The sequence below is a fragment of the Microcaecilia unicolor genome, chromosome 11 (genome assembly GCF_901765095.1).
Source record: "Microcaecilia unicolor chromosome 11, aMicUni1.1, whole genome shotgun sequence".
Taxonomy (NCBI): Eukaryota; Metazoa; Chordata; class Amphibia; order Gymnophiona; family Siphonopidae; genus Microcaecilia; species Microcaecilia unicolor.
The window spans coordinates 208,043,963-208,057,091 of record NC_044041.1 but is presented as its reverse complement, the minus strand read 5'-3'; the positions used below and the strand labels follow the sequence as shown (position 1 = coordinate 208,057,091).

Here is a 13,129-nt window from a genome sequence, read left to right as displayed (position 1 = left end):
CCGGAAAAGGCATATCCGCCTATATCAAAAATTTATTTTTTATCACCTTATAAGAGAAAGGAGAACCAACAATTGAATGAAATTCCTTTTGACACCTTGGATCTAAACCTGACTCAGACCCTGGAAGATGACAATCTGGGATTAACACCAATGACCTTAATTGTTTCACTTGTATTACAACCGGACAGAGACTGGTTATTAAAACAATTTTTCCTTCATAGAGATCAGCTTTTTTTGAATTACAAAATTCATATGTTTCCGGATATTTCAAAGGCGACCCAAAAACGACGTAAAGAGTTTCTTAAATTACGCCCTAAAGTACAACAATTGGGCGCTCTTTGTTGGTTTAACTTCCCATGCAAATGTGTAGTTAAATTGAACTCGGTTAAGTATATATTCTTTGACCCCGTTCAATTTGACTCTTTTTTTGGGTGCAAAAATTGCCATGTTACCTTCTGTACAGTTAAGACAAATAACTACATCAACTCCGTGATTAATAGTACTCCTAGAACGCCCTCTCATTCTTCATTTTCTTACAGATAGAATATATAATTCATTCTGTATAAATTCCTGAATATTGTGGTTTGCCTCCCATATAGTGGACTATAGATGAATGATTTAATGTGATTTAAAGTCTCATCTTATATTGTAAACCTATTTTCTTAAATAATATGTTATCCTTTGATTTTATTATTTCAAAGTAAGATGAGAATTATAGAATTACTTTCTTTGTTAATTTCATTTTTTCCTTGTTAAAGCATCTTTACCAAGCAAGATTTTTTTTTGTCTTGTAATTAATGTAAATTATAAATAAAAAAAAAAATAAACATTAAAGTCCAGTGAAGGGTGGGACAAAAAACAGCTGGGCTGGATAAGTGCGTCTATATATTGAGGAAAAAAAAATATATATAGACACACTTACCCTTTTGGAGGAGGTGGTGGTGATAAATTAAACAATGCTTGGGATAAACCCTAAAGATCCCTATATAGAAAGAGGATGGAATCAAAGGAAAACTGAAATGAGCTTCACACCGCATAGTGCAGCAGACTGTATGGATCCTATAGGTCTTTGTCAACCATCATTTAGTATGTTACTATGTTAACTCTTAAACAGTGATATACAATGACTTTACCACAAAGCAATAGTTGCTTGTTTCATAATCATTAGAAGGTGAAATTAGATCTTACCTGCTAATTTTCTTTCCTCTAGACCCTCCAGACCGGTCAAGACGCGTGGGTTATGCACTCCTACCAGCAGAGGGAGACTGAGAAAACACTGAGCTTTGGATACTGTATATATAACCTGTGCAGTACACCCACTAGCCAGTATAACCGTAACAAAGCAGAGAAACTAAAACACTAACCAAAACTATCAACCCTGTACGTGGACATTGTCAAATGGAAGAACAACTTATGTTCTTTTTAGCTGTTTTACTCACTGAGTTCTGTTTGTGCTTCCACAGGTGGGCTATCCAACCACACCTGATTCAGACTCATACTAACAATCATCTGAAAAAAACAAGAGTCTGAATTATGTAAACTACAATCATCAGCTGCCAAGAGCTATCCAATTACTAAAGCTTACCTCCTGGCCTACAGAAAACCACCGGGCGGGCTCTTGACCGGTCTGGAGGGTCTAGAGGAAAGAAAATTAGCAGGTAAGATCTAATTTCACCTTCCTCAGCGACCCTCCAGACCGGTCAAGACGCGTGGGACGTACCAAAGCAGTAAATCTCTACGGGTGGGACCCCCTTAGGCCAGAGGTCAACACAGCAGCCCCAAAACCTGCCTCCTCTTTAGCATGCACATCAATCCGATAATGTTTAACAAACGAATGCAGAGAGGACCAGACTGCCGCCCGACAAATCTCTAGAGGAGGAAGCATACTACTTTCCGCCCAAGAGGCTGCTACTCCCCTGGTGGAATGAGCCGAAAAACCCTTAGGTACCGTACGACCCTTCAAGACGTAAGCAGACGCAATCGCCTCCTTCAACCACCGAGCTATTGTTGCCTTGGACGCAGCCGCTCCCTTTTTAGAACCGCCAAAAAGAACGAACAGCCGATCAGATGTTCTGAACTCTCGAGTTCTAGATAGATAACACCGCAACACTCGCTTCACGTCCAACTTCGCCAGCCGCCGCTGTTCGGAGTCTCCAGCTAGATTCCCTAAGACTGGCAGAGAAATGACCTGATTCACATGAAAGTCGGACACTACCTTGGGCAAAAAGGAGGGCACCGGTCGCAGAGAAACCCTTTCCTTGGAAAAAGACAAGAAGGGCGTCCTACAAGACAAAGCCTGGAGTTCCGACATTCTGCGCGCTGATGAAATGGCTACCAAAAACACCGTCTTTAAGGATAGATCCTTGTCCGTAGCCGAAGCCAAAGGCTCAAACGGAGGCCGAATTAACGCTTCCAAAACCAGATTCAAATCCCACAGAGGAACCAGCCGGCGTTGCGGAGGCCGAAGCAATTTCACTCCCTTCAAAAACCGAATCACATCCGGAGACGAAGCCAACGACTTACCTTGAACCTTGCCCCGAAAACAAGACAAGGCTGCCACCTGAACCTTCAAAGTAGACAAGGCCAGACCCTTGTCCAGACCATCCTGCAAAAATTCTAACACATCCGCAACCGAAGCGTGTATAGCCCTCAAATTCCGAGCTAGGCCCCAGTGCTCAAAAAGCCTCCAGACTCGAACGTACGCCAGTGAAGTGGACTGCCTCCTGGAACTCAACATCGTAGCAACAACTCTGGAAGAAAAACCCTTCTTCCTCAACTTGCTCCTTTCAAGAGCCAAGCCATAAGCGAGAACCGAGCCGGATCTGGGAGAGTGATGGGACCTTGATACAACAACACTGTCTCTGTCAATGGCAGGGGGTCCGCCACCGCCAGACGCACCAGATCTCCGTACCACGGGCGACGCGGCCAATTTGGAGCTATCAGAATCACCCGACCCTGGTGACGTTCGATGCGTTGAACTACTCTCCCCACTAACGGCCACGGAGGGAACACGTACAGCAATTCCTGCGGCCACGGCAGCAGCAGGGCGTCGATTCCTTCCGACCGCGGGTCCCTTCTGCGACTGAAGAACCGCCGCACTTGCGCATTGCACGCCGTTGCCATGAGATCCATCACTGGAATCCCCCACACCGACACAATGCGATTGAAAACCGATCGATGAAGAGCCCATTCCCCGGGGTCTAGCGTATGTCTGCTCAGATAATCGGCGTCTACGTTGTCCACCCCGGCCACATGAGCTGCCGACAAGGCCTGAAGATGAAGTTCCGCCCACTGGCACAACTGCGCTGCTTCCTCTGCGACTGCTCGACTCTTTGTGCCCCCTTGCCGATTGACGTATGCTACGGCCGTGGAATTGTCGCAGAGAACTCTGACAGCCTTGCCTTGAAGCAGCTTCTGTAAATACTGAAGAGCCAAACGAATGGCCCGTGTCTCCAACCGGTTGATGGACCACTGGGCTTCCTCCTGAGACCACCGTCCCTGCGCCACCTGACCGAGACAATGAGCCCCCCAACCGGACAGGCTGGCATCCGTGGTGAGAATTACCCATTCTGGAGCTTCCAATGGCATTCCCTTCACTAGGTTTCGAGCGTCTAGCCACCAACGGAGGCTGAGACGCGGAAGAGCAGTCAGAGGCAAATGCATCTCCAACCCCTGCGATTGAGGAGACCACCGACTGAGAAGTGCCGACTGTAACTGCCGCATGTGTGCTCTGGCCCAGGGCACCACCTCTATAGTCGCTGCCATCATGCCCAAAACCTGAAGGTAAGCCCGCGCTGTCGGTCTGTCCCCCGCCAGAAAGTGACGAATCTGATCCTGTAATTTGCGGATCCGAAGAGCCGGCAACACCACTCGACCGTTGAGCGTCTCGAAGCGCACTCCTAGATACTCGAGAGATTGGGACGGGACGAGGTGGCTCTTGCTGTGGTTCACTACCCAACCAAGCGATTCCAGCAAGGCTACCACTCGCGCTGTCGCCACTTCGCTCTCCGACTGAGACTTGGCCCGAATCAACCAATCGTCCAGATACGGGTGCACCAAAACGCCCTGTCTCCGCAAAGCTGCCGCCACTACTACCATGACTTTGGAAAAGGTGCGGGGAGCTGTTGCTAGCCCGAAGGGAAGAGCACAAAACTGAAAATGCTTTCCTAAGACCGCAAAGCGCAGAAAACGCTGATGCGCCGTCCGAATGGGAATGTGAAGATAAGCTTCCGTCAAATCCAGCGACGTCAGAAACTCTCCCTGCCGCACCGCGACAATAACGGACCGCAACGTCTCCATGCGAAAAGAGGGAACCTTGAGCGCTGAATTGACTCCCTTGAGATCCAATACCGGACGCCAGGCATCCTCCTTCTTTGGTACTACAAAATAGATCGAATAGCACCCTAAGCATCTCTGCGCGGGAGGAACAGGAACCACTGCTCCCAGGGCAAGAAGGCAACGCAATGTGTCTCGAACTGCTGCTTTCTTGATTCTTGAATGACACGGGGACTCCAGAAACCTCTCGGGAGGCGACTCTTCGAATTCCAGCGCATAACCATCTCGAATCACCTCGAGAACCCACTGATTGGACGTGATTTGGACCCAGCTCTGGTAAAACCGACTCAGCCGAGCCCCTACTCGTACCAGAGCCTGGGTCCGCACACCTTCATTGCCCATTCCGTCCGGAAGACTGTCCTCTCGAGGCAAAGTCACGCCCTCCGCGACGATTCCCTCGAAAGGACTGGGTGCTCTGAAAAAAACGTCCTCTAAAAGACCCGCTAGTCCGCCCCGGCCTATACCGCCGGGCCTCAGCAAAACGCCCACGAGCAGACACCCCCCTGGTGCCCGACTTGGGACGTAAATCCGGCAGGCGAGGAATCTTAGCATCACTAAGGCCTTTCACCAAATTGTCCAAATCCTCTCCAAAGAGCATGGTTCCCTTAAAGGGAAGAGAGCACAACTTCGCTTTAGAAGCCGCATCCGCGACCCAACCTCTCAGCCATAGGGCCCTACGCGCTCCAACTATCATAGCCATATTCTTGGCCGACGCCCTCAACAAATCATAAAGGGCATCCGACAAGAAAGACGAACCCATCTCTAGCTTGGCTAATTCCTGAACTCCGGAGGCCCCCACCTCCACTGACTCATCCAGGAGTTTCTCGGCCCAGCGAAAACATGCTCGGGCTACCAGGCCCCCACATACAGAGGCCTGGAGCGCGAGCGCCGACAAATCAAAACTACGCTTAAGGAAGGCATCAACCCTCCTATCCTGGGGGTCGCGGAGAGCGGCTCCGCCGTCTACCGGGATAGCCGTCGCTCTAGTCACTGCTGTAACCACTGCATCTACCGTAGGGGCCTTCAAGGAATCTTTGTCCTGCTGAGGAGAGGATAGAGCCGCGCCCTTGCCTTAGAGACCTTGCATGGAGCATCCGGTGACTTCCACTCCTGGGAAATCATCTCCCGGAGGTCCTTGTTCATAGGAAAGGACCGCGCCTTACTGTGAATGCCCTTTACCAAAGGGTCCTGTCCAGATTCGCCCACGGGCACCTCAGGCTCAAACTTAAGTGTCACCGTGACCTGGTCTATGAGTTCCGCAAGCTCATCCCTATGGAAGATTCTGACCACAGAGGGGTCCTCACCAGGTAAGGCATCAATAAGGTTAAGAGAGTCTTCAAACCCCTCTACTTCCTCCTCAATGCCTATTGGGTCATCCGAACCCAGCTGAGACAAACAGTCCCCATCTTCTGACCATTCCAACCTTGGTCTTTTAGTCAGCATGGAGCCATGACCCTCCTCCACCTGAGGAGGCCCGGCCTTCCAGGCTTGGAACAGGGTCCACACAAAATCTGGCGGAAAACCAACACTACCTGAGCCCTCCGAGGGAACTTTCTGCCCTAAACCGGAGGAAGCTGGCCCCACACTCGGCGCCTCCGCGGATCGTGCCTGATTCAAAATGGCGGCCGTTCCCGCCGAAACTGCACCCGCTGACATCGCGCCTGCCTGTGATCCTGCTGACACCAACACCGGCGATCCCGTCGGAACTTCCGCGGCCAACACGGGGGGAGCCGAAATCGCCTGTTTAGGCTCACCACAGAGGCGACACTGACCGCCTGCCGTCTCCAACCCCCGCCGCGAACAGGCGCGACATCGAAGCAGCTTGCCGGCCATAATAACACACACACACAGTCCGCCTTCGCGCCAAATACCCTGTTAAGCAACTTCGCACTGCTCTCCCGTCTAGTGCAGGGAACCGAACTCCCCTTCCGTTCCGCACTAAATAAATAATAAAAGGCTCTTAAAGGCCCAGAACACTGCTGGCAGCTGAAAATTGTGAGGCACTCAAGGCTCCAGTACAGAGAAAGCAGCCGAGGCACAGAGCTGCCACTTAATCAGAGATGGAGAGCAGCTTAGGGGGAGGGACCCGCAACACAGGTGTAACACCCCAGGGGAAACACTGGGCCCCACCGGACCCAGGGCCCCGAAGCACACTTTACTTTTTTTTTTTTTTTTTTAATTATCCACGTACAGGGAGACACAGAATGAACCAAATTGGAACAAACACCCCAATTCTTACTTCCTATGAGGAAAACTACCTCACCAGACCAGTGAAGACTGCACAGGCTGTCCTTCTACCTCTGCTGAGACTGAGAAAATACTGGCTAGTGGGTGTACTGCACAGGTTATATATACAGTATCCAAAGCTCAGTGTTTTCTCAGTCTCCCTCTGCTGGTAGGAGTGCATAACCCACGCGTCTTGACCGGTCTGGAGGGTCGCTGAGGAAGTTTTAATTTCATCATTCTGATCATGAAATCTCTATGAAGGTATGTGTATGACCTAATTGAGAATATTTCTATTTATTTAAGCTTGGTTTGACTACTGTATCACTGGGGCCCTCGAAGCACATAAGACCAGAACAATACAGATTACAAAATAAATTCTAAAATATCAAGTTTAAGATCATCTCAGTAAGTCAAGTTTGAACTTGGAGAAAACAATTTCTAATATTTTTTATTAAGGACATGGAAAACAGTTTCTTCCTGAATTCAAATCGTCAAGTGGAGCAGGTGTGTGAGCAGATCTCGAAAGATGTGAACCTACAGAATGGTTATAATGCTATGGGTTTTTCTCAAGGAGGCCAGTTCTTGTAAGTCTGCTGCTGAAAAAGGGTTTATGAATATGGGAAAGTATTAATTTGTTTATAGAATTTGATGCCCCTCCTGTATAGATAACACAACCATCATCTTTTAATTGCTGATACTTCAGTAACTTTTAAGAGCTAAAGCAGCTGTGTGTCCTACTCTGGCATATTTGGAAAAAAAAAAAAATCATTAAACATCTCCGTACACCATCTGCTAACAGGACATCTAGCCCCGAAGCCTGCCACCTCCAGATGTTCCACTGCCTCTTGAGCGAAAGTCCCCTTGCAAAAAGCTGACTGCCTCATGGCCACTGGGGTCACCCACCCATCCCTCCCCCCAGGGCCCTGTGTGAGATGATCCGGTATTATTCTGCTCTTTCATCTGCCTCCTCCCAGGGCCAAATGGAGGCATTACTGGGGAATTGACCCAACTTTCCTCTGCTTCACGGAGCTCCTCCCCCTAGGGCTCAGCTTCGGCACCGCTGGGGGTGGTGCACCATCACTGCGGTTCTCTGCCTTCCACTCCTGCAAAGACTTGTCTCACCCCAGCAGTGGCTGCGGCCAGTGGGGATCACAGCAGGTATCCTGTAGAACATTGCTCCACTGCTCCTCCCCTGACTTCCTTGGGCATTCTTCCCCCCCTCCCCCACATAAAATGTGGATACGTAGAAATGTGAGGTGTTGGGTATAGGTTTTTCAGATTCTGTGTTGAAATGTTACTGATATGTCTCTTTCCTCGCCTCTTGGTCCCTCAGAAGAGCTGTGGCTCAGAGATGTCCTTTTCCACCAATGTTAAACCTGATTTCCTTCGGGGGACAGCATCAAGGTACAGTAATTATTATCTGAGCATCTTAGACACCAGACCTTACCAGTTAAAAGTTCATTAGTACATTATTAGTACATTATTACTGAAACTAGTAAAAAAGGCCCATTTCTGACACAAATGAAACGGGCGCTAGCAAGGTTTTCCTCGGAGTGTGTGTGAGAGAGAGAGTGAATGTGCAAGTGTGTGTGTGACAGAGAGAGAGTGAGTCTGGGTGCGAGTATGTCTGTGAGAGAGAGTGTGTGTGTTTGAATGAGAGTGTGTGCGAGTGCGTATGTGAGACAGTGACTGTGAGAGAGAGGGTGTGTTTCACACAGATACACTGTGTGTGAGAGAGAGTGTGTGTGAGACAGAGTGTGAGAGAGTATGCGTGCAATACACTGTCTGTGAGACTGAGAGAGTGTATGAGACCAAGAGTGTGTGAGAGTGAATATGATACAGTGTGAGACATAGTGTGAGAGAGAGAAAGACACTGACTGTGAGAGAATGTGTGTGTGACAGAGATACCTTCCCTGTTGTCTCAGGACCCCCTGTCTCTCCCCCCCCCCCTCTGTTTAGCAGCGTGTGAGTATGTGTGTGTGTGTGACAGAGAGAGAGTGAGAGTGGGTGCGAGTGTGTCTGTGAGAGAGTGAGTGTGTGTGATTGTCCTCTCTCCCCTGCCCCCCCCCTCCAGCCACCCAGCTATTCTCCTGTCTCCCCTGCCCCCCCCCCCTCGAGCCACCCAGTGATTCTTCTGTATCCCCTGCCCCCCCCTTGAGCCATGCAGCGATTCTCCTCTGTCCCCTGCCCCCCCTCAAGCCATGCAGCGATTCTCTTCTGTCCCCTGCCTCCCCTCCAGCCACCCTGCGATTATGCTGTCTCCCCTGCCCCCCCTTGAGCCATGCAGCGATTCTCCTCTCTCCCCTGCCTCCCCTCCAGCCACCCTGCGATTCTGCTCTCTCCCCTGCCCCCCCTCCAGCCACCCAGCGATTGTCCTGTATCCCCTGCCCCCCTGGAGCCATGCAGCGATTCCCCTCTCTCCCCTGCCCCCCCTCCAGCCACCCAGTGATTGTCCCCTGCCCCCCCCCCCTCCAGCCACCCAGCGATTCTCCTCTGTCCCCTGCCCCCCCTCCCTCCAGCCACCCAGCGATTGTACTGTGTCCCTAGATTAGCTCCGTTGAAGCGGTGGCGTTATTGAAAGCCCTGTGGCCGTCCACGGAGTCAGCTTCAGAACGTTGGAGGTGAGTTCGTTCCCTCAGTCCTGCCTTCTGATTACCCGCCCTCGACGTCAACACGTTTTGACGCGAGGGCAGGGCAGAGAGAGATGTGATAGACTTAAAACATTACGAACCCTTCACTGAAGCCACGGAGTCAGCTTCAGAACGTTGGAGGTGCTTTTTATTATAGTAGATGTGTATTTCCCAAAACTGTTTCCGTGAGACTTGAAATGAAGAAATGTCTCGTCACAGATTTTGGCATCAGTTATTTGCATATACGTTATGTCGGTGGACTTGAGCGAAAAAAGACCCCTTCCTTGTCATCAGTACCTGACCAGTCTAGACCAATAGGTTATGTCTGTCCACCAGCAGAAGGAGACAGAAAATAGTTCCATGCACTTCGCCTCGTAAGGGTATCATGCAGCCTGGCATGCTCAGTACTTTCTCTGTCTCCTAGCAGATGGTGGACAGATGTGCAGCTGCTTGTGGATGGCCCAGCGGCTGGGTTGGGGACGGTTGAGCAAGGGATGAGCTGGTAATCTGGATTTGGGTTTGATGATACTCGGTGTTCCTGGTTTCCTCATCTGTCAGCTAGGGGATATTTAGTGTTTCTGGGTCCCACTCCTCCCCTCTGTTGCCTGAGGCCTTTGAGGCTGGCGGGCATGGATGTGGCAAGGTGCAGGCTGATTTTTCCCTCTTCTGGGTGGCCTGTAGAGCAAGTACGTTCGCTCTTTTCAGCTTCCAAAGTGAACTGTTGCCTCTTCTCTGTCTGTCCGTTTGTGTGCTGTAAGCTGTTTTTTCTTTCCTTTTTGCTGTCTTCCGTTACAAAAAAAAAAAAGCAAACAAAAAAAAACATGGCTCTTCTCTTTGATGCTGTTTCTAGCAATCTACCTTACACAGTTCTTTGTCTGGCTTTGGGACAGGTCTGGTGGTCATCTGTTCGTCCCTTTTGTTTTTCTCCTGGGACTGCTATTCTTTGGCGTTGGCTGGTGCTCAGTGCAGGCATTCTTTTGTTTCAGGACTGGTGTCTCTTGCATGGCACCTTGTCTTTATCGATGGATGGCATTATGGCTTTTACTGGACTGGCGTTCAGCCTCTTTGGAAGGGCTTAGCAGTCTGTCATATCAGGTCTGCCATCCTGTCTGCTCATATGGGAGGTGTTCCATCTCCTTTATCATTGTGATCACTCTTCTTTGAACCTTTTCTAATTCTGCTACATATAACTTTTCTTTCAGTTTTGACATGAAAGGCAGTCTTATTATTTTCAGTCTGTTCCTTCTTCCGTTTTCTGAAGGGTTTTCTTTTAGCTCTGATAGCTTCCTTCACCTCACTTTTTAACCATGCCAGCTATCGTTTGGTCTTCTGTCCTTTTTTAATACGCGGAATATATTTGGCCTGGGCTTCCAGGATGGTGTTTTTGAACAGCATCCATGTCTGATGTAAATTTTTGACCCTCGCAGCCGCTCCTCTAAGTTTTTTTTTTTTTTTTTTTTTCACCGTTCTCATTTTATCATAGCTAACGTTGAAACAGCCCCTTAAAATTTGCACTCCAGCCCATCCATATCTATTCAGTTACAATCAGGGCGTAGACCATAGAAGTCTGCCCAGCACCGGTTTTGCTTCCCAATTACCGGCGTCACCACCCAATCTCCGCTAAGATTCCACGGAACCATTCCTTCTAAACAGAATTCCTTTGTGTTTATCCCAGGCATGTTTGAATTCCATTACCATTTTCATCTCCACCACCTGCGGGAGGGCATTCCACGTATCTACCACCCTTTCCATGAAAAAATACTTCCTGACATTACTCCTGAGTCTGCCCCCCTTCAACCTCAATTCATGTCCTCTAGTCCTACCGCCTTCCCATCTCCAGAAAAGGTTTGTTTGTGGATTAATACCTTTCAAATATTTGAATGTCTGTATCATGTCACCCCTGTTTCTCCTTTCCTCCAAGGTATACAGGTTCAGGTCGGCAAGTCCTCGTATGGTTTGTAATGCAAATTCCATACCATTTTTGTAGCTTTTCTTTGCTACAACTCCATTAGCCAGAACTTCAAGCTAAAATCAGATAAGTATAGAACATGTACTAACTGTCCATTGCAAGGTTATGGAAATAAAATCTTAAATGTAACATAAGAATAGCCATACTGGGTAAGACCAACAGTCCATCTAGCCCAGTATCCTGCTTCCAACAGTGGCCAATCCAGGTCACAACTACCTGGCAGAAACCCAAATAATAGCAACGTTCCATGTTACCAATCCCAGGGCAAATAGTGGCTTCTCCATGTCAGTCTCAATAGCAGACTATGACTTTTCCTCCAGGAGCTTGTCCAAATCTTTTTTAAACCCAGATACGCTAACTGCTGTTCCCATGTCCTCCGGCAAAGAGTTCCAGAGTTTACTATTGTTTGAGTGAAAAAAACATTTCCTCCTATCATTGTGTCCCCTGGTCTTTGTACTATTTCAAAGAGTGAAAAATTGATTAACTTTTTCCTGCTCTACACCACTCAGGATTTTATAGACCTCAATTATATTCCCTCAGCCGTCTTTTTTTCCAAGCTTAAGAGCCCTAACCTCTGTAGCTATTCTTCATATGGGAAGAGTTCCATCTCATTTATCATTTTGGTCGCTCTTCTTTGAACCTTTTCTAATTCTGCTATATCTTTTTTGAGATAGGACGATCAGAATTGAATGCAGTACTCGAGGTGAGGTCACACCATGGAGTGATACAGAGGCATTATAATATTCTTGGTCTTATTTTGCATCCCTTTCCTAATACATCCTAGCATCCTGTTTGCTTTTTTGGCCCTGCTGCACACTGGACAGAAGATTTCTACGTATTGTCTACAATGACACCTGGATTTTTTTCTTGAGTGCTGACTCCTAAGGTGGACCCTAGCATCAGGTAACTGATTCGTATTATTCTTCCCAATGTGCATCACTTTGCATTTGTGCACATTAAATTTCACCTGCCCAGTCTTCCAGTTTCCTAAGGTCTTCCTACAATTGTTCACAATCTGAATAGTTGTGTTATCTGCAAATTTAATCACTTCACTCATCGTTCCGTTTTCGATATCATTTATAAATGTGAAGTAGTACCGGTCCCAGTACAGATCCCTGTGGCACTCCACCCTCCTCCATTGATAAAAATGGCCATTTAACCCTACCCTTTGTTTTCTGTCCAATTCCTAATCCACAGAAGGACATTGCCTCTTATCCCAGAAAATCTAGATGCACTACATCAACCGGATCACCTTTATCCACATGTTTATTTACGTCTTCAAAGAAATGAAGTAAATTGACAAGGTAAGACTTCCCTTGGCTGAACCCATGCTGACTCTGTCCCATTAAACCATGTTTGTCTATGTGTTCTGTAATTTTATTTGTTTTAATAGTTTCCACTATTTTGCCCAGCTCTGAAGTCTGGCATATTGGACTGTAATTTCCCAGAACTCCCCTGGAACCCTTTAAAAAAAAATCAGCATTACATTAGCCACCCTCCAGTCTTCAGGTACTACGGATGATTTTAATGACTGGTTACAGATCACTAACAATCAGCAATTTCATGTTTGAGTTGTTTTAGTACTATGGGGTGTATGCCATCTGGTCCAGGTGATTTATCACTTTTAACTTGTCAATTTGTCTTAGTATGTCTTTCAGTTCCTCCTCATTGTTGCCCTTTAAAACCATTTCTGGTGCAAGTAGATCTCTGACGACTTCTTCCGTAAAGACCGAAGCAAAGAATTCAGTCTCTCGCTATGGCCTTTTCCTCCCTGAGTGTCCCTTTTGCTCCTTCATGTAGTCGGACGCACGAATACAAACTGATTCAAACTTAATTATTTGTCCATGGCTCCACTCTGCGCAGCCGACAACAGGACTTCGGCTGGCGGGGGTTGGGGTCCCCCGCCAGCACAAGTACGCGACGGCAGCAGCGGGGGACGGTTGACGGCGGGAAGGGGTCTCAAGAGGGT

At 48.2% G+C, this 13,129-nt stretch overlaps 1 protein-coding gene across 2 annotated transcripts in view; it reads left to right on the top strand.

The window, feature by feature from the left end:
- PPT1 (palmitoyl-protein thioesterase 1) overlaps positions 1–13,129 on the top strand; it is a 63,463-nt gene that overhangs the window by 38,773 nt on the left and 11,561 nt on the right. For both annotated transcript variants that reach the window (XM_030217961.1, XM_030217960.1), the window contains 2 exons: positions 7,018–7,145; positions 7,895–7,965. In XM_030217961.1, coding sequence (XP_030073821.1) covers positions 7,018–7,145; positions 7,895–7,965 — 199 coding nt within the window. The remainder of the gene's footprint in view (positions 1–7,017; positions 7,146–7,894; positions 7,966–13,129) is intronic.